Source organism: Talpa europaea, assembly GCF_964194135.1.
Source record: "Talpa europaea genome assembly, chromosome: 4".
NCBI lineage: Eukaryota > Metazoa > Chordata > Mammalia > Eulipotyphla > Talpidae > Talpa > Talpa europaea.
The window spans coordinates 125602092-125626261 of NC_140070.1; the positions used below are offsets into that span (position 1 = coordinate 125602092).

Here is a 24170-nt window from a genome sequence, read left to right on the forward strand (position 1 = left end):
ATACTGATGATTTCACTCATATAAAGAAACAGAGAAAAATAAACAAAAACAAATCCAAGAAATGACTGCAGAATTGAGGCTAACCCCCTTCCCAACGGTGGGAGTTGGCAAGCCAGAAGGCAAAGGACCCAATGGACAATGGTAGAGGATCACAGGTACTGTACTGGTAGGTGTGGTATGGGAATACATATCTGAAGAGGTGTGAAACTATACCCCTAAATTGTAGATGATGTGTAAACTAAAGTTACCTCAAAAAAAAAAGAAAGAAAGAAAGATAGAAATATAGCCTACAGAATTTGATTCCAATAAAAACATGGAGAAGGATATTTTTGAAGTTGAAAGACAAATTAATAATGGGTATACCTTTATATCTAGAAATGCTTCTTGTCATATAAAGTTACCTTTTTTTTTTTTTATAGAGGCATGCTTTTATTTATTTATTTGTTTGTTTGTTTTGTTTATACATGCACTGGGTACAGTCAGAAGCGCGGGAGGGTGAGAGAATTCACCAGAGCCAGAGCGGGGAGCAGAGCAGGCAGAAGGACCGAAGCACACTGCTGAGGGAAGCAGCGGGCGGCAGGAGAGGTCTGCGCGCCATGTGGGACCCTCCTCCAGTGGCCGGGGAGCAGCCGGGGATCGAACCGGCGCCGCAGAGACCGCGGGCAGCTTTCGCAACCCAGCGCTCAACCGCTGCGCCACCGGGGAGGCCCAAAGTTACCTTTTTAAAAGCAGAGCCCTTACATTGTCAAGGTTGATGTTTGCATGCTGTTTCTGCAGTGGTTTTGTTTTTAACCTTTCTATGCCTTAAAGTGTATCTCTCCTGAGCAAATATAGTTGGAGTCTTTTATTTAATTATTCAGTTATGCTTATTGATGTAACATTCATTTACACCACTACATATGTTTTAGGTATATAGATTCACACCTCTACAAAGGAAGTTTTTATTTTTTCAAAGTGTGATAATCTTAGATTCTTAACTAGAATGTTTAGTACTTTCAAACTAAAGTTATTACTGATACATTTCAGATTATATCTACCATATTGCTACTTGTTATTTTATTTGACCCTTTTTCTTCATTTCTTGCTTCATAGGATTAATCAAAAATATCTCATTTTTGCCTATATTAATTTGTTCATTATATAGTCTATTACTATTCATTAATGTTATCCTAAAATTGCAACAGAAATCTTTATTATAATCTAACACAAATGTTCATTTTACCAAATTCCTAATAATTTTAGAACAGTAGAGCACTTCGATAACCATTTGCCCTCCACCATCTTCTATATTGTTGCTCTTCTTTAAATTCCACATACAATTTAAACTTGGTAGAGACACTTCTATTATTTTTTATACACTTAACTGATAGTATTTATTTTATATGTATATTCTCACAATAATTATAAAAATAAATAAGAGTAAATATGCCTTTAATAGCACCCTTTATGCCTTACTACAATTTGTTCTTGCTTCTGCTTCATTCTGTGTTCCCTCTGTGGATTCACTATAATTTCTACACATCTGTTAAGACTATTTATCTGTTTCCTCTCTAAATTTCTTTTCTGTATTTTTTCACTATTTTACCCCTCTGCTTAAATTCAGATATGTTTTACTGTTTCTTGAGTTTACTAATCCTGTCCTCTGTTACATTTAAATCAGTAGTTCAGGGCCTCCCCGTTGGCGCAGCGGTTGAGCACTGGGTTGCAAAGCTGCCCACAGCCTCTGCAGCACCGGTTCGATCCCCAGCCACCAGCGAGGGTCCCATATGGTGCACAGACCTTTCCTGCCACCTGCTGCTCCCCTCAGCAGTGTATTTCATCGGTCTGCCTGTTCTGTTCCCCGCTCTGGCTCTGGTGAATTCTCTCACCCTCCCACGCTTCTGACTGTACCCAGTGCTTGCATAAATAAATAAATAAATAAATCTTAAAAAATATATATAAAATAATAAAATAAATAAATCAGTAGTACAAACCATTTAATAAGTCCATTCAGATAGTATTTTTCTCAGTTCTGGAATTTTCATTTGACTCTTTTTTGCAGATTCCAATATTCTGGTAAAATTCCTTTTCTTCATCATCTCATTCTCTATTATCTTGATTATATTAGAATTATTTTAAATTCCTTAGCTAACATCAATATTGTGATCACCTATTTTTAGTGTTTCTATAGTATACTTTCACTTTTGGTTTTCAATTATGCTACCTTGAGTTTGGGGGAAGCATGATTCATATTTCTTTATTAAATGCTGAATATTGTGTACAGAAGATTATACAGGATCCAGATGCTGTGCCTTCATCCAAAGTGAGTTTAACCTCTCATTTACTAGACAGATAATACAACATTTCACCTTCACTTGACCAGTGACTGCTTCATTCTGGGGCTGCGTCACTGCCTTGGATAATGTATTTCTGGTTTAATCTCTCTCTCAAGAGTTTCCAGCTGAAAGCCTGATGTTTCTCTGAGGAATTTCTTCCAGTAGGTCCTTACCTAACAAGACTGCCAAAACTTTGTATTGCTTTTCAAAGGCTTTCCACTTAAATCTTAGCATCCTCCCTCCCTCATGTAGTTCCATTGGCATTTTTTTCTGAGTGGTAAACATCTCTATACTCAAGGCTCCCCAAAATATCAATCCAAAGCTGAGCTGGTTTCTCTACCACCCAGAAGTGCTCTTCCTTCAGTCAAATGCTGAAATTCTCAGCCACCTCCTGTGCTGAATTGGCAAATATCCCCAGTATAAAAATAACCATAAAAGTCATCTCACTTCAAAGATGGAATTATACTCTCTTCATTTCTCATTACTTCTCTAGCTCTCCAGTACACTCAAATGATTTGGTATTTCATCCTGCTTTTCTATTTGTTCTCAACAAAGGAGTTCTTATCTGCTATGAACTGATGCTTTCCACTCATAAACCTAAGCTAGGGTGTACCAGAAACGTTTGAATGATATATTTTGGTAAATTCAGGCTATGAATACAGTAATTTTAAGAATATGGCTTTATTTTGAAATTTGATACACATCAAAACTTTTTTCCAAATAGATTTTGATTTCAACTGGGAAATTATTAGTGGATGATGAATATACAAGCAGTGTTCAAATATCTTTCAACCCCATAAACCTGTTAATCTTCATTAAATGTAATTGAAGTCTTATTGAAAAAGTAAAATATATATATTTCTAAATTATTTTGATATTTCCTCTCTTAATTCCCAAATTAATTTTTCCCAAAGACAAATGCATTTCTGCAAAATAAGTATCATTACTTACACTAGAAAAAAATATAAAGAAATCTTCAAATAATAGTAGTAAAAGTCTTTACAAGTAATAAATTATTCTTTTTTCGTTTTTCATTTTTGAAGAGCGGAGAAAGGACAATGTGGTATATATGGGAAGAGAGGTCCAGAGGACATTTTGCTCCTTCTTTCCTTTTTAAATGCCAGAGTAAAGCAAAGGGAAGCTGGCTATACCTAGAAATGAGGCTATGTGTTTCAGATCTGCAGACAGAGAGAAGATGTTGCTTTGAGCAATGTGAGTCATGAGAGAGTGGTGATAGAGGGTCAGGAAGGCTGCATGATGCTTCTTAATTTCGCCTTTCATTGGGAAGGAAGACAGCAGCCAACAGTAGCTCCTAGATTTGTAAACTTGAGCCTGTTGGCTTCAAGAAGGGAGGCAGTGAAGTAGAATTAAGAATGGAGGGGTCATTTGTGCAAAAATAACTTCAGCATATACAAGACAAATATATACAAGATCTAAATAGTTCTGCTTGAAAGCACTTCATAATTATATTATCTTTAGTAAATATCAAACTGAAAATCTTCCAGAGATTTAGGTAAGCCCTGCTTTTGTTCAGATAACTATGATGTGTAATGATTTGGTATGTACAGATAAGTATATTAATAGACCATTATAATATATTTTATTTATATATTAAATATGTAATATATATTATGTATATAACTTATCTACCTACTTATCTATTTATCATCTGTCTATGCAGCTATCTATGTCTGTTTTTTTACCCCTCCAGCTCCCTCTCTCTCTTACTCTTTTTCCTGTCAGCTTCTTTAGTAAGTACAACATAGCATTGTACCAACATTCTTCATGCAAATCACACAAAAATAATTTTACCCAACAGTTCCTCAAGTATTAAAAATGACCCTTTATTCTCAGACTCTAAGGGGAGGAATAATTTAGCAAGTATTAACTAAAGTACTTGCAAACATATTATAAAATATTAAAGTGACAACAGCGATAGTTTTAGTATACTGTATGTTTGGAGATTAGGGGTTTCTTTGTGCACTTTCTACCTGTCCCTACCCCACTCCAAAAGATAGTTTACAGAGATTCATGATGATCTTAGGTGAAAATAAATATCCAGTGCAGCCTCAGGGGAAAATAATTGAGTAATTGTCTTATCCTCATATCTCAGGTTTTATTTGTAAGGTAGGAGCGGCAAATGACACTTATTCATGTATTACTCATTGTGTGCATATTTTATGGATCATGCACTATTTGGTGGGTGTGTGTAACAGTGGAAGTAGATCAGTTATTACTGTTGTGATTGGATGCTTGCTTATTTTACTGACAGCACTCCAGAACACAAAATCCTCAGAAATGTCTTGAGATTCAATTTATATGTAAATATGTCATCAACTTATTGAAAATTAAGGATAAAGATTATATGTGTGTCTGTGTGCATGTAAACTAAGTTTCTCAATGTAAATCAAAGCTGCAATAATTAAACACTTTTAGTAAATTTTATATGTAAGTATTTTCTTTATAATTTGTTCATGATATCCTTCAGGGGATTCTGATGCATATTAATGTTGGACCTCCCACTAAACCACAAACTCCTTGAAAGTAGAGATGATATCTGGCCATCATCATATCCCTGTGTTGACACAGGTCAGGACAAAGAGTAATTGCTTAGTCATGAAGGAATGATTGACTGCATTAACAAATTCTTAAGAAAAATTGGGTTCTTTAAATCACCATTTTATAATCCACCATCATCTTGCCTACTTTATGCCACAAATATTTTGCTTCTAACTAATGAGGACACTACGTTTTTAACAAATAAGGTGTGATTAATTTAAAATACTGTGGATGTGACAGAAACTTAGAACAAGAATGTAGACCAACTTCAAGTCCTATTGTTGCCACTAAATATGGATTGTCTTCTTTGGCCCTCACCTCTGAAATGAAAAAGTTGGAGTATATGTACTCTATGATTCCCTTCCAGTGCTAAAAATTAATTTTTCATATTTAAAAATTTTGATGTCAACATAATGCAGTTGTTATTTAAATATTTTCATCCATTTTTACTTAATTGTTGTTGCTTAAAAGAACAGGTTTACTTTTTTAAAAAATGAGAATACATAAAGTCAAAAACAAAAAGAATGGCAAAAAAAAAAAGACAGGCTCAGCACATATTCATCAAATACTTCCACGATAACCCTTTGTCTGAACATTCTAATAATACCCATGAATTTGGAAGAGAAAAATGACCATTTTTCATTCATCATAATTAAGATTGGTTTTGGCCAGTATCATCAGTGGATGCTAAATCAAAAGAAGTTTGATGAGGAGCAGAATAATTGCATAATTTGAAAGTGTCCCGGCACAGACTGCTTATGAATTGCAACAGGAAAATATTTTAACTGTCATCTGGAGAAACTAAATAATATCTTGACCAAGTAATTGTAATTGGCATCACCAAAAAAGAAAAATGCATGTAACGTTATGTGCCTCCAAATGTGATACCCAGAGAAGGACATTTCATTCTGTAATACTCCGACTAGGCATGCTTAACCTGAATCTATTCATGTGGATATATCAGACAAACCCAAAGTGAGGCAAGTTTTGCAAAATAGTTGCCTCATACTCTTCAAAAATATCAATACCATGGAAGACAGTGAAAGACTGAAGAATAATGAAGAATTGTTCCAGAGTAAAAGAGACTAAAGAGACATGACAATCCAATATATTATCCTGTACCTGATAAAAGACATCTTCAAGACAATTGACAAAATTGGAATAGGTACTGTAGATTAAACAACAGTATTGTATTAATGTCTGTGAATGTGATAGTTATATTGTGTTATATAAAAGAAATATTTTCTATCTTAAATATGTGCATTGAAGTAATAAGCGTTAATGAAGCATTATCTATGCAACCTCAAAAATAATTTCAAGATATGAATAATGTTATAAATCTATATAAGTGAATGTGTCTATCTCTCTATCCTACCCACACATAAACATACACACATGAGAAAATCACAAATGTGACCAAAATGTTTAAAATTATGGTAAATATGGATAAAGGGAAATTTAGAGTTCTTGCTATTATCCCAAGTACTTTTTTGTAAGGTGAAACTATTTCCAATAAAACATTTATTTTTTTAAGATACATTTTTCATCTCTGGTTAGATTTCATTTTAAAATACCTTTAATAACAATTATTTAAATAATTTAAAAGTAAGTGAAAATATAAGAAATCTTCATGGTTATTGCTCATTAATTTTGTGACTCTGCAAACAAAGCACTGAACTGTCCAATATATGTTTCTTCATTTGGAAATGGAAATCATGATAATCATTACCTTACATATTGTGGTGGGAAGCAGTGGAATGAGTTAGAAAGAATTCTGAGAGTTTCTTTGCTGTATGACCATACGCAGGTAATTTCACCTGTCTGATAATTCATTTCTTCATCAATAAAATAAGGAGACTGAATTAGAGTATGTTGGACAGTCTCTCCATCTCTACCCTTTTATCATTCTCGGTTATAGTTTAAGAAATACAATGTGAGACATCCAATGATTAAGAGGTACATCAACAGGATTAAAGAATTGACCAAAGTTAAAGGGGAAAGATGTTTTCTTTAAACACATGCACAGTCTCAGCGTCTTCAGTAAATAGGAACTTGGATCACATTTATAGAAAGACAGAGCAATATTTGCAAAGAAACAGAACAAGATTCAAACTTTCTCTCAGGATGCCTTTAAATTTGGTAGACTGATTGTATTTATGTTTCAAGAAGAAATGTAGCCAAAGGTCTCTGTAGTATGTTGAAACATTACTTCCCCTATGCTCATATTCCTGCCAAAGCAAATGAGTTATTTTACAATCAAATTAGAATAAAGATTTTAGAGAAGTAAAGTTGTGTCCTCATGGATCATACCGTAAAAACAGAAAGTTGTACCATTACCAATTCCCCAAAAAGATCAGATTTTTCTGTTGCTTTTGGTTTTAAATGAGCCATACTTTATGTCAGCAAAGAATCAGAGACCAGGGTAGGCACATCATAAATATTGTTGACTTAGAGCAGCAAACAATATACATAAAAAAAGAAAGAATCAGGTACTACAGTGCCTGGAGAAACCTTCAATGGTGAAACTAATTTGTAAAAAGCTAGTTTATATGGCGTGACTCCCAACTAAATTATCTAAACTTTTATAATGTGATACAGCCAAAAAAAAAAAAAAAGAGAGAAATTTGAGTCTTCCTTAAATGTACAATAAGTTAAGATACAATCATCCATTTGTCTAGTCAACAAATATTTACTGTGTACCTACTCCATGTCAAGAATATTCAGAGACAGCAGTGAAATAGGCATACAAGATACAGGATCTCATGGTGCTTATATTTCATGGGTGAAGATAGACATGAATGAAATATATGTAAGTAAATATTGCTATGGTAAATGGTATGGAGTGATTTAAAATGGATATATGACTGGAGGCAGTTAATATAATCCATCAGCGAATATTTCTTTAAGAATAGATATTAAGGCTGTGATCTGAATAACATGTAAAAGAGAGGAGAGAAAATTCCATCCCAATGAGTTAGGCTCCAAGGTGAGAATGAACTTGTTAAATTAGCAGAACTAAATGAAATTCAGGTGACTGGAACATAGCAGACAAGGGAAGAGAGGCACATTAATTTTCAAAGGGAGCAGAGGCATAAGGAATTTGTATTCTGTTTTAGAAAAAAGTAAAAGATATCTGTGTAAGATTGGACAAGTTCCCTTAAGGAAAGAATGTAGTTGGAAAAAAGAAGTGGTTCCAGCTATTGGGTAGAACAGAAGAGAGACTGAGAATGAGTGGTTAATGAAATAATGTGAAAATTGGAAGAATGTGATGTCTTAGAAGGTGAGAAGAAAGTGTTCCACTAAAGAGAGTATCACCTGTGAAGACTGCTGCCCTGAGGTTGGGCAGATGAGGACAGAGGAGTGGCCATATGAGTGTCACTAGCAACCTGCATAAGTGCAGTCTTAATGGAATGGTACAACCAAACCGAAACCTAGAGAGGGGGCCCAGAAGAGACTGTGATGAAAAGGTGAAGACAGACAATGCAAACAAGTATTTTCAGGTGTTTTGCTACACAGGGGTTTGGTACAGGGATAATAGGAACAAAGAGATGCAGAAATAAGAAAGTTTGCTTATTTCTCTTAAAAGAAATATGTTGCTAGATAAGTGTGCATGTTAACAGGATTAAGCAAGAAAGGAAGAGGTAATATGGAAAGGTGACAGTTGCAAGAAAGCAGTCTTTAACAGGATGGGGAGATTGGATTACAAAGAACAGGGTTTAATCTTTGAAGGAGCAGAGGGATATTTAAGGAGGCTCCTTTTATAATTATCTCCCCTCTCCTATTACTTTATATGTCATTGCATTAACTCTTGATTCTCCCAGGATTATTGCTTATTCGATCACCCCCACTTGCAGAAGAGAAAAACAAAGTTCAGAGAGGTTGAATAATTTCCCCTAAAACATAACCATTAATAAATAACACCTCTAGAATTCAACCCTTTCTTGCAACTCCAAATTGAATGCTTTTTCCTCTGTATAATGCCATGATGAAGCTGATTTTCTAATGCTTTTTCTGATGCATTGTGGCAAATGTTCACAGTGTTCTGGCTACAAAGAACTACATTTGCTTTGATGCCATTATTCCCATATGGTGACTTACTGCTCAGCAAATGGTTTGGCAATTTTAAGTTTGAAATCCCTGGAATCCACTTATGTGGAAGTGTAACGGTCACATCATTTTTTTCTCCTGAATTTAATGACTGCTGGAATGCAACAGGCCCATACTTATACTTAAAACTAAAGAGCTAATAGAAAACACCTAAAATCTAAAGCCCTTCTAAACTAATTTGGTTCACATATTAACCATAAATTATCAATTCATTTTGATTGCCATTTTAAAAGGAATCTTTAAAATTGCCATTTTAAAAGGAATCTCACACAATAAAATAGCAGTAAAGTCAATAACCTAGTTATTAAGCTAAAAAGGGGTTTGAAGTAGGGAAAGTACAAATCCCAATCAGTGATGGTGCAGTCAGAGGAATTTATCTTTCTTTGGTTCAAGACATTTTGAATTTGACATCAAATACATTAGTTCCAAGTCTTGGCCCAGTTAAACTCTCTTGTTGATCTTAACAATTTGTTTAACCTCTTGATTCCTTCATTAGTAAGTTGAAGGTAATAAAAATCATGCATAAGTGCTGTTATAAGAAATATATGTATAGTCCAGCGAGATAAATGTAGAAACCAGGAGCACCTGGTAGTTATTATTACTATTCACATAATGCTACATAGTATTTTTTTGGTATTTCTTAAGAAGCATGGTAAGCCAAATTCACTTTTTCTCCCTATAATGGTGCTTTATGGATACTTGGATGAAAGAAAAGAAAAATTGCCTATAATGGGTCACCTCTCATTCCACCTCTAATACAGGTAAATCTCTTAAAGCCTGACCAGGCCCAAATTCCCACTGAAGCAAGTCCATTATTGGTATCATAGAACTCACCTCAACTACATACTCATTTCTTTTTTTTTTTTTAAAGATTTATTTATTTATTTATTTATACAAGCACTGGGTACAGTCAGAAGCGCAGGAGGGTGAGAGAGTTCACCAGAGCCAGAGTGGAGAGCAGAGCAGGCAGACTGACGAAGTACACTGCTGAGGGGAGCAGCGGGCGGCAGGAGAGGTCTGCGCGCCATGCGGGACCCTCACCAGTGGCCGGGGATCGAACCGGCACCACAGAGGCTGTGGGCAGCTTCGCAACCCAGCGCTCATCCGCTGCGCCACAGGGGAGGCCCCAAATACACACTCATTTCAATAACAAACATGTGTTGAGGACATGTATGTTTCATATTCTGAAATATCTAAACCTCAGTGTAGAAAAAGGATGGTGATACATGCCTGCTTCTCCAGCACTTCAGTCTAGTCAGAAAATGAATTCTCTGTATAAAATTATCTACCAATACCCCTCCCCAGCTATGCGTTCTAGAATGCCAAGACCCTGTCTTGGGCATCTTTAGTTTCCTTCATATTACCTACCACAGTATCTTGCTTGTAGTAGGTAATCAATAAATGAATATTGCATTGAAGAAATAGTTTGTAGTAAGTTTAAAAAATATCAAGGTGTACTAGTGGACTAATAAGCAAGATGTTTTTCCTCATAATGTCTCTCTGGTTACATTTAACAGCAAGTTAAAATTAGATCTTTTTTTTTTTTTTTCAAAAGGAAAACCATAGCAACTGTGTTGAATGTTTCAGAGAGCACATTTTTAAGGATTCTCTTTTTCTGAATTGTCCATGTTTGAGCTGCCTATTTCAATAGAAATTCTAATGAATAATTTGTGGTACTAAAAGCCATGTAAATCGCTGATTGTATCTACAAAGCAATAGAAACTCCCACATAGAACAGAATGCTTGATGAAATGCTTGAAGAAAAAATAAATGTTTTGAAAATCCACTGAATGAATTTTAAAGGGTTACCCCCCTGGAAATGATTAAATATTAACCTCTCTTTGTTTCTTGTACCTGTATTTATTAGAAAACCTTGGAGACTGTTCTAACGTTTCATATCAATATTTGGTAGAGATCTTTTTTAAGGCATGGCTCTGTGAGGAAATCAATTTTACAGTGATGTCTTCTAAATTAAGGAATGGACAGTTTTGCAAAATCTTATCAGTGAATACTTCTCTGACATACATAATGATTGTCTAATAGTTTGCTCTAAAAGTATTTTTATTGAGGTAATGATTAAAGTGTAACTCAGTGCCTCAGGAACACTGACTAATGTCATGTTAATCAACTTGACTACTAAAAAAAAAATGAAGAGGTTGATAGTTTAAATCTAGTTGGTACATGATTCATTTAAACTACCAAAGAAGAAAATGTACTTTTCCCAGGACCAAATTTAAAATAATAATAAAAAAAGTCTAACAAAACACCTTAAAAACAACTTTTACAAAATTATAGACTATACCTTTGGGAAAACCCAATTTTGTGTTTCTTGAAATATGCAAATTATCTTTGATTCAGAGCATCCCTATTGATCAACCTCTATTGAATGCCTACTTTACGCAAAGCATTAAACTAATGTCAAGATAAGTAAAGCATATTTCTGCTTCTAGAAATTTATTGGAAGGAAAAAGTCATTAATTCATCATTGCAATGTGAATGCAAGCAGTATAAATGCCATCATTATTCTGAGGAGGGAGAGATGGATAACTTCTGACTAGGTTTGGATGGGTAGAATGAGGTCGGAACAGGAAGATGGAGAATTCTTAGTAGAGAAATGGAATATTGGTATGTTTTGAAAATAACAAGTTCAAGTTAATGACTGAATAGTTCACAGCAGTTTACAAATAAGTCTGGAAACACACATTAGGCTATGAAAGAAAGGCTCTGATTTCCAGATTATTTAAATGGAGATTTATAATTATTTTTAAAAAGCTGTAACAGTTAAATAAGTCTTCTATGGGTGTATAACAGTTTTTTACAAAAAACAGACTCTAAATCTGAAGCTAAAATCATCTGATTTGCAATCAACACTAAAAAACAATGGTTGGATTTGGTCAGGCTTTTTTCAGTCTGCACACTTAGGATATTTATTCTGTGTTTAAAGGGCCTGAATTATTGATTCTTGGGTAAATTTGGAATTATTTATCTCCCCATGTTTGAAAATGACAATTTGCTTACAGATTTATTCCTTCAAATTTTGATATACCATTTTCTTCTATTATTGTTTCTTCTACAAAACTACAAGAATACTTTCTATAGAGAGGTCTAAGAGATGATGCAAAAATGCTTGGAGTCTATATCTTAAAAATAATAATTTTCTTCTTGCAGAAAGAAAAGGCATGTGGTGGGGGAAATCTGGGGGCATTGGAGGAGGGGAGTTTTGAGGAGAAATAGATGGAAGTAGGGAGGGAAGGAGGGGGGAAAAGGAGAGAGAGATCTTTTACTCTATCCAAATTGCATGTGACAAACATAGAGTGATGGTCTTAATATTTTTACCCTCACCTCTCTGACTAGTCACATTTTTGGTACAAAAGATATACTGGATGCTTGCAATAATTCCAAGAGAGGAAAAGAAAACAGTACCTTGCCCCTATTAAGGCTAAGTTGATGGGGTCTATGGTTCCAAGTCATGATTATAACAAGCAAAAATAATCATTTAGGTATTCCCCCCTCATAGATGTGTAACTGTAATAATATTTCAGTATAAATCACTGGGGAAATATTATTCTAGTATTAAACTTTTGTAAATTAACATCCAAGAGAGGAATTCAGTCTTTCCTATGATATAATATGGACCATCACAGATTTTTTGATATGTCCACTTGACTTAAACCTTTTGTAATATCACAAGTGTATAATGCAGGAGGAAAGGACTGAAAGATAGAGCCATATGTGCAATTCTGTTTCTTCCTTTAGTGTCCTGAAGAATGTACAGAGTCAAAAGTCAGGGTTTTTAGAAGATTTTCTATATGTAAATGCTTCTATTTCAAACAAATGAAACTAATCACATAAATAAATTTAAGCTTTGAGAAGTTAGTCAAGACTTTATCTTGTGTCTGGGTCTGTATTACATGAAGAATGTTAGCTTTTACCTCAGTGATCTTGGTCTCATATTCAGCTCTTTCTTGCATTTTCTCTTCTTTTTATGTTCCTAAATTGTATGTTAGCTATCCCAAAGAACAGCAGGCTGTATAGGAAGGACCCCAGTCTTGGAGAGAGTGAGTGGAAGGATCTAGCAATCCAGCTTATGCTAATGATCAACAGCACAACTTGGAGAAGCAACTTAACTTCTCCACCTTAGTTTCTTTGAAAAATGTGGTCTGTATTTCTATTTACTCCACAGAGCTCTTTCCAGTACAAAATGTGATAGGTAAAAAAATCTTAAAAATAGAAACTAACTATATTCCATAATTACTATGTCATGGGACACTTTATATTTTGAAATTAATCTAGAGACACAGTATGTTTAAGTCTTTGTTAGTTATTATAGCGTTTGAGCACTGGTGATTTAGGAAAATACCTCATCTTTACATAGTGCACGCTATCAACACCATTGCTACAAAAATTTCCATACTGTAGACTCAAGGTTGAAGGTCGTGTGCTTTGGATTTCAAGTCAATTCTGAAAAACAGTTATTTTTAAAAGCCGTTTAAACTTCAGATATTCATTTTTAATAAAAGAAGCAAATTGGGGAAACATTGTGCTCACAGCATTTCTGGAAGCTTTTTGGAGGAAGCAGCTGTAGTGTCTTTAGATTCCCAAGTCTGTTATGCAGGTTAGCAATATATTTTATAATGAGTTCTAAACCACCTGCCTTAGTAAGGAAATTAATATTGAGATGGATTTTTTTCATCTTTTTTGTCCTTAGCAACTTAGGTATAGTTTTCCTGTTCAATGAGTTGGGGCACCCCATAAAAATGCTCATTCAATGTTAAGTACAGATGACTAATTTTTTTTTAAGATATTGTCTAAATGTGTTTTTTTTTTTAAATTTGGGCGGGGGTTGTTTTGAGACTGAAATTACACTTCCAAGTAAAACAGTCAACAGATGAGGTACATATAGTTATACTTTAAAGTTTTAATACCTAGAATGAATAAAACATGGGTTTAAATAAATTTGACCATAGTTAAGCCATTGGAATTTCAAAATATCTAAATCATTTTTCTTCCTGTCTCTATAGGACTTTCAGGGAAGATTTGGTGGATTCGGGAAGCAGTAAGAATCTGGAGACTGTAGGAAGTAGGACTTATCCTGATCAGCTTGTTCAAAAGTAAACACAAGCAAGAAAATGTCCACCTTAGCAAACCCATCCAGCAGCCTGGAAATGCCACAAGAGATTAAGAAAAACTGTGGAGATAAACAGGTAGAAATCACAGTGGAGAGAATAAAAATGACAAAGAACATTAAAGAAAAACAAAGCAATGATGTAGAGAAAGTGGCCTTTAAAAGGAAAGCGGAAGGTGAAGACAAGCTGCCTGGAAAGAAAGAGGCAAAGATAATAGAACTTGACAGTCCGCTAATCACAATGCCTCTCCCTCACATTCCCTTAAAGAACATCATGGATGTGGAGGCCAAGTTGGTCTATGTCGATGAAGAGGCCGTCAGCTATGAGTTTGTAGAGTCCTTCCTGTCTACTGGGGTTCAGTCAACGTGCCAAGCTGCTGACATAGTAGACCCTTTGCATGTACCTAATTTCAGCTTCGTGCCTCAGATTGACAAATGGCTTCAGGTAGCCTTAAAGGATGCCAGCTCTTGTTACAGACAAAAGAAATACGCCGTGGCAGCAGGACAGTTTAGAACAGCGCTTGAGGTATGGAATTAAACATAGATTGGTAACAGGAAGCTGTGAAGTGGAAAGTGGAGATTACATTTAGTAGGTCTGATGGTCCTATAATGAACAGTGACCACTGGGTGAAAATATTGAATGATATGAGGATGGTGCATTTCCTAGTGTAAAAGATCAAATAAGGTATGACTGCAAATTAATATAGCGGTGTGCCCTGGACATATAGAAATCACCCCAAAGGCATACCTCATGCTTTTTCACTGTTAGCAATCTCTGCAGTAAATCATAACATAAATAAAAACGCAAGCAGATTTGTAATTTAGATGTACACCTACAAAAGTCATTAAGTTTTAGTATAGTGGAGAATAAAAATATATTATATAGTAGAATAAAAAAGAATATAGATTCTCTAGAAATAGGCAGTTAATGAGTATATGAATTGTCATCTTTTGGTATATAGTCTATAATAAAAATAGAATAGTAATAGTAATAGAATAGAATAGTAATAGTAATAGAATAGTAATAGTAATAGAATATAACCATCTCTACTCCTGGGGATTGGGGATGTAACATTGTCTTAAAACACTGTATATGATTTAGAAGCAATAGAATCAAACCTTTCAGATGTAAGTCATCACCCCACACCCACTACCAAGGCACCCTTCGTCCTCCCAATATGGTCCATTATCTCTCCTCCCTTATCTTGCTCTCACCTCTTCTTCTCCCCTTCTGGTAGCCTCAGTTCTGCAGTCAAATTTCTAAGGTTGGTTATTGGTTTGGTTATATCTGACCCTTTGTTTCATTTTCTCTATATTCCACATATAAGTGAAACCATTGGCCTTTGTCTTTCTCCTTTTTGACTTAGTTTGCTTAGCAGTATCCCCTCCAGTTCCATCCATGTTGCTGCAAATTAACCATATTTTACTATTTAGTATAGACTGATAATTTGTACTTGATACTTATTAAAAGCAAAATAATACCACCTTATCATCAAACTTCACTTTCCTTTACATTCTAGTGAGCTGCATGAGTAATTATGTTCTCTCTGCAAGCAGATTAGTTGGTTAACAGCATGGTATAAAGAAATAGTCCATAGACTAGAAGAAATTTGAGCATCATCACCAAAGCTTAAAATAGGTAATGGGAAAAATCCCTCCCTCTCATAATGTACTGAACCTATTCTCTGTAAACAGAATCCCACGGTCTCACAATATAGGTGACCACATATTTCTCTAGTCACCAAAAAAATAATAATAATAATAATTTCATGTTATACAATCCTGGTGGCCACAGGAGAGATAAAAATTGAGTTAAGAAATGGTCCCTTCCCTTTAATAGCCTGGTGATGAAGACAAACCAGTAAATATTAGAGATGGTTTGAAAGAGTGATTAAATCCCCATCAGAGAGCAGCCATGGGCAGGAGTCAAATGTGAGATGACTGTGATGGAGATTTAGAGAGTGAAGCATTATTTCTACTGTAATTTTCAGATTAAATTCATTACAATCAATAATTAAAGGACAATACCAGATAATAGTTCCCTTAAGTAACCCTTAAGTATTTGAAAAGAAACCCTAAGCACAAAATAGGAGAAGCAGAGTGGTGAAGTACACAAAAATAGATACATCTATAAATACTGATGTTCTCATAAAGTGTCATCTCTACCAAGAAGGAAAAAATGATACACTGTGTACACTTCTAACCTATGTTAAAAGCATGCCCCCAATTTAAGTTAGCCACAAATCACTGGGAACACTCCACTGTCCTTTGAGCTAAAGACCAGCAGCCTCTGACTGATGAAAGGAGGCTAAAGAAAGGCACCAGGAAGAGATCCTGGCATCTGTGTGAGGGCTATTTTCAGTGGAAGTTTTGGGGGGAGGGGAATACTGAGTTAAAGGTATAACTCTGCAGATAAAGAAGAATAGTCTTTTTGGGGGTAACATTTTTTTGAGTTAATATTGGTTCACAACATTGTATATGATTTAGGGTAATATACTCACACCTCTTCAGAGTACCAATAATCCTCCTTCATAGTTCATTGAGGACCCTCCGCCCTCTGTTTTCCTATCCCTCCCCCAACCCTTCCAGCAGGTAACTGGGGCCTGTGGAATATCGGTAGACTGATCAATTAATAGCAGAGCTCATGATAATGCACACCTGAAACTTGTAATAAAGCAAATTTACTTCAATAAAATTTTTAAAAATGAAACCATATTTTTTTTTAATTTAAATTTTATTTTTATATTCCCTATACAATTCCAACCCCCTTATTTTGACCCCAATCTCTCCTTTCCCCGCCCCCACACCCCCATAGAGTGTCTCTGGTTCATTGTTGTTTGTTGATTTTGATATTTTCTTTCTTATAGTTATTCTTTTTCCTGGTCCCTTATTTAAGTTTTCTAGATTCCTGCTATGAGTGAGACCATCTGGTATTTTTCTTTTTCTTTCTGGCTTATTTTGCTGAGCATGATCCCTTCCAGCGCCATCCATGTTGCTGCAAATTGCATGTGTTTATCTTTTTTGAATGCTGAGTAATATTCCATGGTGTATACGTACCACATCTTCTTGATCCAGTCATCTATTTTTGGGCATTTGGGTTGTGAAACCATAATTTTTAATGAAATAAACTAGCAGCATTTAAATGAGAACCCATGTTGCTAGTCTGATAGTCAAGGGTTCTTTCTATATGTTTAGATATGTTTCAAACTTTTCTTTATTGCTATGTCTTTATAGGTAAATCCATAAATGTATTTGTCGAATGCTTCTAAAATGATTCCCAGTGATCTGTCTCCAGAAGGTCACTCTCCTGTAATTCTCTCCCCATGCATGTGGACTAGAATATAGGGACTTGCTTATATTGAGTAGAATATAGTTAAAGTGGTGGGATGTCACTATCTAGATTAGGTTATGAAAAACTATGCTTTTGCCTTTTGCCACACTCTCTCTCTTGCTGGTGCTCTTTCGTTGCCTCTGCTGGCTCACTCTGATGATCCAAACGGCCATATGAAGAGACCCAGGTGGCAAGGAACTGAGGACAGCCTCAGCTTAACAGTCTTTGTGGAACTTAATTTTACCAATAACCATTTGTCTGAGCTTGAAAGCAGATCCTTCCCCCATTAAGCTACAGATAAGCCTGCACTCAGCTGACATCTTCATTGCCATCTTGTGAGAGTTCCTGAGCTACCCTGGCCCAAATTGCTAACTCATAGACAATATGAAATAATAAATTTTGCAATTTTAATCCCCAAAATAATATCTTTTACAATTAAAAGGGCATGAAATACAAAAATACATGCATTGATTTGCTAGAAATCTATTTATAATAATGATATAGTCTTCAGTGTATTTTAGTTGATGTAAACTTCCAAAGAAATCTACATAGAAACAAAGATATTTACATAGAAGAAAATATCCAGTTTTCCATAAAACCAAGTGCTCAAAATGGTAAAATCTGAATCAGCTTTTAATGATCCCAAGATGTAATTGTACCAGAAAATCCTTGTCTTCTGATTCGCTCTTGTGAATATTTTCTCTCTCTCTCTCTCTCTCTCTCCCTCTCTCTCTCCTCTCCTCTCCTCTCCTCTCCTCTCCTCTCCTCTCCTCTCCTCTCCTCTCCTCTCCTCTCCTCTCCTCTCCTCTCCTCTCTCCACCCCTCCTACTTCCAGGGTTTTTAGGAAAGCTTCGGATGCTGACACTAATTACTGATAATTAACAAAGGTAATTATTTTGAGACCAAAACTTAGCTTAGACATCTGGCCTAGCTCTTGTGTAATTATCTTGGGAGTTAAGTTTAAAATCTTACCTAGAATGTCTCTTGATAAACCAAAGCTACTGGGAACAAAAAAGATTTTTAACCTCTTTAACCCTTTCTTCCCCTGAATTTAACTTCCCTGAAAATTTAACTTCAATAATGAGTGTCTCCAGTACTATTAAATGTATCGCTCCCTTTTTGTTAGGTCCTAACATAGTCTTGAGTAATATTGAATGAGAGATTCATGTATAATAAGGATCACACCTGAAATATTTTAGTGAAATATTTTAGTGCATCAGTGAATATTTTAGTATAAGTTAGGATTAGGTTTCACTGCAAGTGATAGAAAATCCATTATAACAGTGTCTAAGGTAAAAGGTTATTTTTCTCTCACATAAAAAGTTTATTTTCTCTCACAGAAATCTCTCACAGTAGTCAGGTGTTGGTATGGTATAATCATCAGTGTGTCAGATACTATTTTGTCCTGCAATGTGTAGCTTTGACCTCATGTTCCAAAATGGGAGCCCTTGTTGGGGGTCATCGCATCCAACCTTCTAGCCAACCAGAAGGAGAAAAAGGAGTGTGAAGCACACCTTGTCCCTATAAGTACCTGAATAGAGCTTCTTTTCAATTTAACTTCTTAAAAAAAAAAAAACTTTATGGCAGTTGCACATGCCGTTTGTATTTTTTCTCCATTGACCCATATCCAATCATGTAGCCTCAAACATCTGCAGAGAGGTTGAAAAGTGTGGTTTTGTTACGATGGTCCTAACATTCAGGAGTCAGTCCTATTACTAAGAAAGAAGGGAGAAATGTATATTGAAGGATAACTAATAATTTTTCCATAGAGTACTTATTTCTTGGGAGTTCTTATCAGGCACAGTGAATGCTTGCCAAATGAGTGATACAAAGTCAGCTGAAGGAGTGCAGAGAAGATTGGTTGTGGTTAAAGGCAAGACCAGAAAAAAAAAAAAAAAAAAAAAAAAAACAAACAGAAAAGCAAAAACTGGCAAAAAGTCCCAGAGAATTGTCTTTGTGAATTAATGTAATTCCAATGTAGCTAATACTCATTAGGAATAGTCTGGCTTGTATGTTAGTTTCCTGGTGCTCCTGACAAAATATTAGTTTGTTTCGTTTTCATAACACAGTCACTAACTAGATGAATTCATAATAATATTTGACAATGATTAACATTAAATAGTATACAATGAATCAGAAGACAACAGTCTAGCTTCCAAAATAGCAATCAATTTTAATTTTTTAGTATTTCACAAGATAGGAGGCTTTTATTTAAATATGCTTGATTTAAAAAAAATTTTTTCCTCTACATGCATTTTACTATCTAAATTTGAACCAGTTTTGTAGGTAGAATTAATCCTCACTTCTGTGACCAATTCATCACTCTCTGTCAAGTTTTATTAATATCTGTTACCATTTGCTCTTATGTTTGTTTGTATTCACATCAGAAACTACAAGAGCAAAGCAAAACTTTAAGCTAATGTTAAAAGCCACAAAATCATGTTATCACATTTTTCGTGCTTGCATACTATTCCCTATAATTTTAAAGGGAAAAGCTATAAAAATTCATCCACTATAAAAAGTAGTGCATGTTCTGTAAGGAAACATGAAAGGCACAAGCCTCATATAGTCATATTTGCATATGAGGAAATAGACACAGTACTCAATAAGTTGTTTGGTTGTCAATAAAACATAGGAAGAAATTAATAGACAGTCTAGCTGCACTTTCATGGGGAGAAGAATATTTATTAATAAAGAACTGCAAGAAAATTTAAAGATATGGGAGCATATGAATCAGATTTTTCTTTCCACTTATAGGAAAAACACTCAAAGGAATTATCCAAGGTTTCTTTAAGTTTGTGGCATATACCCAACAAATAGCATCATCTCAGCATTACTTGTAGGGCCATAGTAATTAAGTGGTTTCCACCCTTTGCATTAAAAAACTCTCTACACACATACCCTTCAAGATTCACAGCTTCAAACAATTCCACCTAGCCAAAATAAGACATAACAGCTTATTCCTTCTCAACTAGAATTTTCTATTCTTCTGATTTTGACCCCCTTGAGGTGCTAATCTTCTGTTAATATCTTGGTGCCCCAAGCACTGATATGGGAAGTTACAATAATAACTCACTGATGGAGCTCTTTTTGAGTGCCAGGTACTGCATTGTATATTCTGGAAATACTTACAATCATTATTCCATGTTATTCTGACAACAATTTTGTGAGCTAGAACTATTATTATTCTTTTGTTACTATTGAGAAAACTAAGATTAAGAAACTTGCTCAAGGGTCAGCAGCTAGAAGTGATTGTGCCAGAAACCTAGCCAGGATGCTCTAGATTTAGAGCTCACCAGTTAACCACTGTGCCTTTGCTACTCTAAGTGTGAGTTTGTTGGAAATACAGAATTTTGGACTGTGCCAGACCTGCAGAGTCAGGATCTGCATTTTAACAGATCCCAAGTGGTCCCTATGCGCACAGCAGTTTGAGGAGCGCTGTACTTTGTGATATGCTGACATCAAAGAGATTTGTGCTTCAATTAAAACTTTGTAATTTGGTTCCTAATTTAAAATAGTCTGTGCCCCTTACTAATGTCATAGGAAAGAACTTCCATGTAAGCAGTTTTTTTCATGGCAAGGAACCAGAACTTTTGGATTTCAAGGAGATATATATATATATATATATATATATATATATATATATACTTTTTTAATGTTGGGGAGTGGGAAGATGATTAAAACTGTATTTGTCTTGAACAAGAACACTGCAAAAGTTGCCATCTTTTACTATCATTATTTCATAAAAATGTGGGTCAGTTTAACACCCAAAGAGATAGAAAGGAAATAGAAAGGGACTCTCAGAATGAAGGATATTTTTAAAATAGATTTTAATTTTATGAAAAGATGACTAAATGGTCTTATTTTTACTTAAATTTCCCCTTGGATCAGTAAGCATTGGTCTGAGAACCAGCTTTTGGGAATCACTCTTCTAGAACACATTCCCTTTATGGTAAATGTTAGGTATCCAGGACAATTGAACCAGGGCCGCCTTATGAGATTACTTTCAGTGTAATGGAATTTGGTATGAGGCAGGTCCATTTTGGAGCTTATCCAAGGGGGTTTATTTAATGAAGTAGCAAAGATATCTCATTATAGGGCAGCCTCACCTATAATAGCTCTGCTGAGAATAATTTTGTAGCAAATCTCTAGGGTATGAAAATGTGGATATCCCAGAAAGCTTAATTTAAATGGATTCTAACACAGGTAGTTCTTAGTGCAACATAATCATGAAATCAAGAGTTCACCAAATTCTGAGTGCCTCAACTGTTTTTTTTAAGACATCTATGAGGTTGCATTTAGATTCTGTATGCATTTCTTCAACTCCTCCTAACATCCTATCATTTTTTTCCGCACATAATCATTATAGTAACCCTCAAAAGCAGGTATTATCTTTCCCACTCTATAGATAAAGAAATTGGTGCTCTAAAAGTTTTAAAAAAACAACTTAAAGTCCTATAGCTTTTCTGTGACAAGGCTGACTGAATTCAGATGCCCTGATTTCACATCTGGAATTCATTGTACTATTGTTTTTCATACTTCAAAAATGCATAAAAATTGTCCAGGAATATTGTTTAAAGTGCAGATTCTGTTGCATTAGACCTGTGGGTTGGGCACTAGATGTCTCATTTCTAATAAGCTCCCAAGCACTGCCCGTGCAGCTGGTCTAGGGACCACTCTGGGTGGCAAGGATTTAGGCCACACCACTAAATGAATCCTGTAGCCCCTCTAGCAAGTTAATGGGAAACACCTCTTATCTCTAGCTTGCATAGCCCTAGATAGCCACATGAGCCACAGCCATGATGGATAGAACACTGAACTTGGAGTCAGTTTATCTGTATTTGATGCCGCTTCTGGTACCTAATGCTGTATGACTTTGGGCAATTTATTCAACCCCTTAGAATGCCATTAAGTAGGAGTGATAACAAGTGCCCAACTACAGGTGCTTTCACATAGAATATCCGTAATTGCTTGTTGAAAAGCATAATGAACTCCAAATTCATGTACAAATTGTTATTGTATTCCTCAAGTGCCTCATTTTCTTCTACAGCATGTATTTAACTTAAAACTACAGCACCAAAAAAAGTTGCTCGTGTCAATGTTTAGCAGCATTGTTTTAATCTATATCCTTTTTCTCCTTTAATGGACATTAAAAATTTAGTGTTCTTTTGAATAATATTTAAAATCCAATCAAAACAAGGGACCAAAATTATTCATTGTTTTCTATTCTAGTCCCTCTTTCAGTGGCAGTGAGCTAAACAAACACTGTGTTGAACTATTAACTGCTTCTGACAAAAAATATAAGCTTTCACTTAAACGCACACATTGATATGCTAGAAATAGCTTGTTTTTCTTAGTTGTCAGGTATAAACTGACTGTTGAACTCTGTATGTTCAGGATAAAACATTTCAGATTTTAACTTGGTTCTTGCCATTTTTGTTCCATCCAAGGATATCATAACTAACAAGTGTTTTATGGGTAATAGACTCTTTTTTAATGCAGGCACACTTAATAGCAGGAAAATACAAAATATAATGTATACTGAGATATAGCCTCCTTACCGCAAAAATAAGATTAGATAAATTCTAAAATAATTTTTTTTTATTGAGTTGACATTGGCTACAATGTTGTTTATATTTTAGAAGTATAGGATCTCCCCCCTAGGTGTTGTTAAACATTACTTAAATATAACAAATCTGCAAAATCTGGATTTGCCATCATAAGAAAATATGTTAACACCATTAACATTTGCCAACTGTTTCAGACTGACAGTGCTAAGTGCTGGGCATGCTAATATAAATGAGAAGTAGTTGCTGTCTTCAAGGAGCCAGAGTTTGGAGACAACGCCTCCTGTTGCGTGCATTCCAGGACTTCATTTGCATTTTCAGATTATACAGATATATATTGTAAAGTTTTAGGTTAGTGTATTAATAATACTTACATCTTAAAGGATACTTTTTTTTTAAATGTACCCTTCCAGTGGACATATAGAAAGACTTCTAACATATTTCTAGGTAATTTAATTACCTCCAGTTGTCATCACCCTGATCCCAATGGAATCAAAAAAAGAATTAAGTTACACAGAATTCACTATTGGTTAAAGTTCCACAAAATTTTCCAAGTTGAGTGTTATTTAAAAAAAAAAAAGAGAGAGATGGGGGCCTCCCCAGTGGCACATCGGGTTTAGCGCTGTGCTGTGAAGCTGTCTGCAGCCTCTGCAGCACAGGTTCGATTCCCAGCCAGCCAGGGAGAGTCCCACATGGCGGGGCAGACCTCTCCTGTCTTGCCCACTGCTCCCCTCAGCAGTGTTTTCATCATTCTGCCTGTTCTGTTCCCCGCTCGGTCTCTGGTGAATCCTCTCACCCTCCCACACCTCTGGCCTGCACCCCAGCTCTTGTGTAAAAATAAATAAATCTTTTAAAAAAAATAAAAAGATGGCCTTACTTTGCCGGGTCCCTGTTACTGACTTTGATTTGTATCCAGGCCGCTCCTAAGCACTTGTATGACTCCTATCGCGCCCCCTCCCTTTTCTGCACAAGGTCAGTCATTGACACAGTAAGGAAATGAGCAACAGCGTTTATTTCTGCTAGTGCTCACAACATAGGAGAGCTTGTGGGCACCATGTGTAGAGAATAAAGGAGAGGAAGAATAGAGAAGTCTGGCAAGTGCAGGTTATAAGGCAGCCTTGGCTATGTCAGAGAGGCAAGCATTTTTCCATTGTATAAATTGTGGT

General features: G+C 35.3%; 1 protein-coding gene across 1 annotated transcript in view; it reads left to right on the top strand.

The window, feature by feature from the left end:
• Nucleotides 1–14108: 14108 nt before the first annotated feature.
• SPATA16 (spermatogenesis associated 16) overlaps nucleotides 14109–24170 on the top strand; it is a gene marked incomplete at its 3' end in the record, with an annotated part of 230265 nt that continues 220203 nt past the window's right edge. The window contains exon 1 of the mRNA XM_084232360.1: nucleotides 14109–14632. Within this exon, the coding sequence (XP_084088486.1) occupies nucleotides 14111–14632 (522 nt within the window). The 5' untranslated portion in view covers nucleotides 14109–14110. The remainder of the gene's footprint in view (nucleotides 14633–24170) is intronic.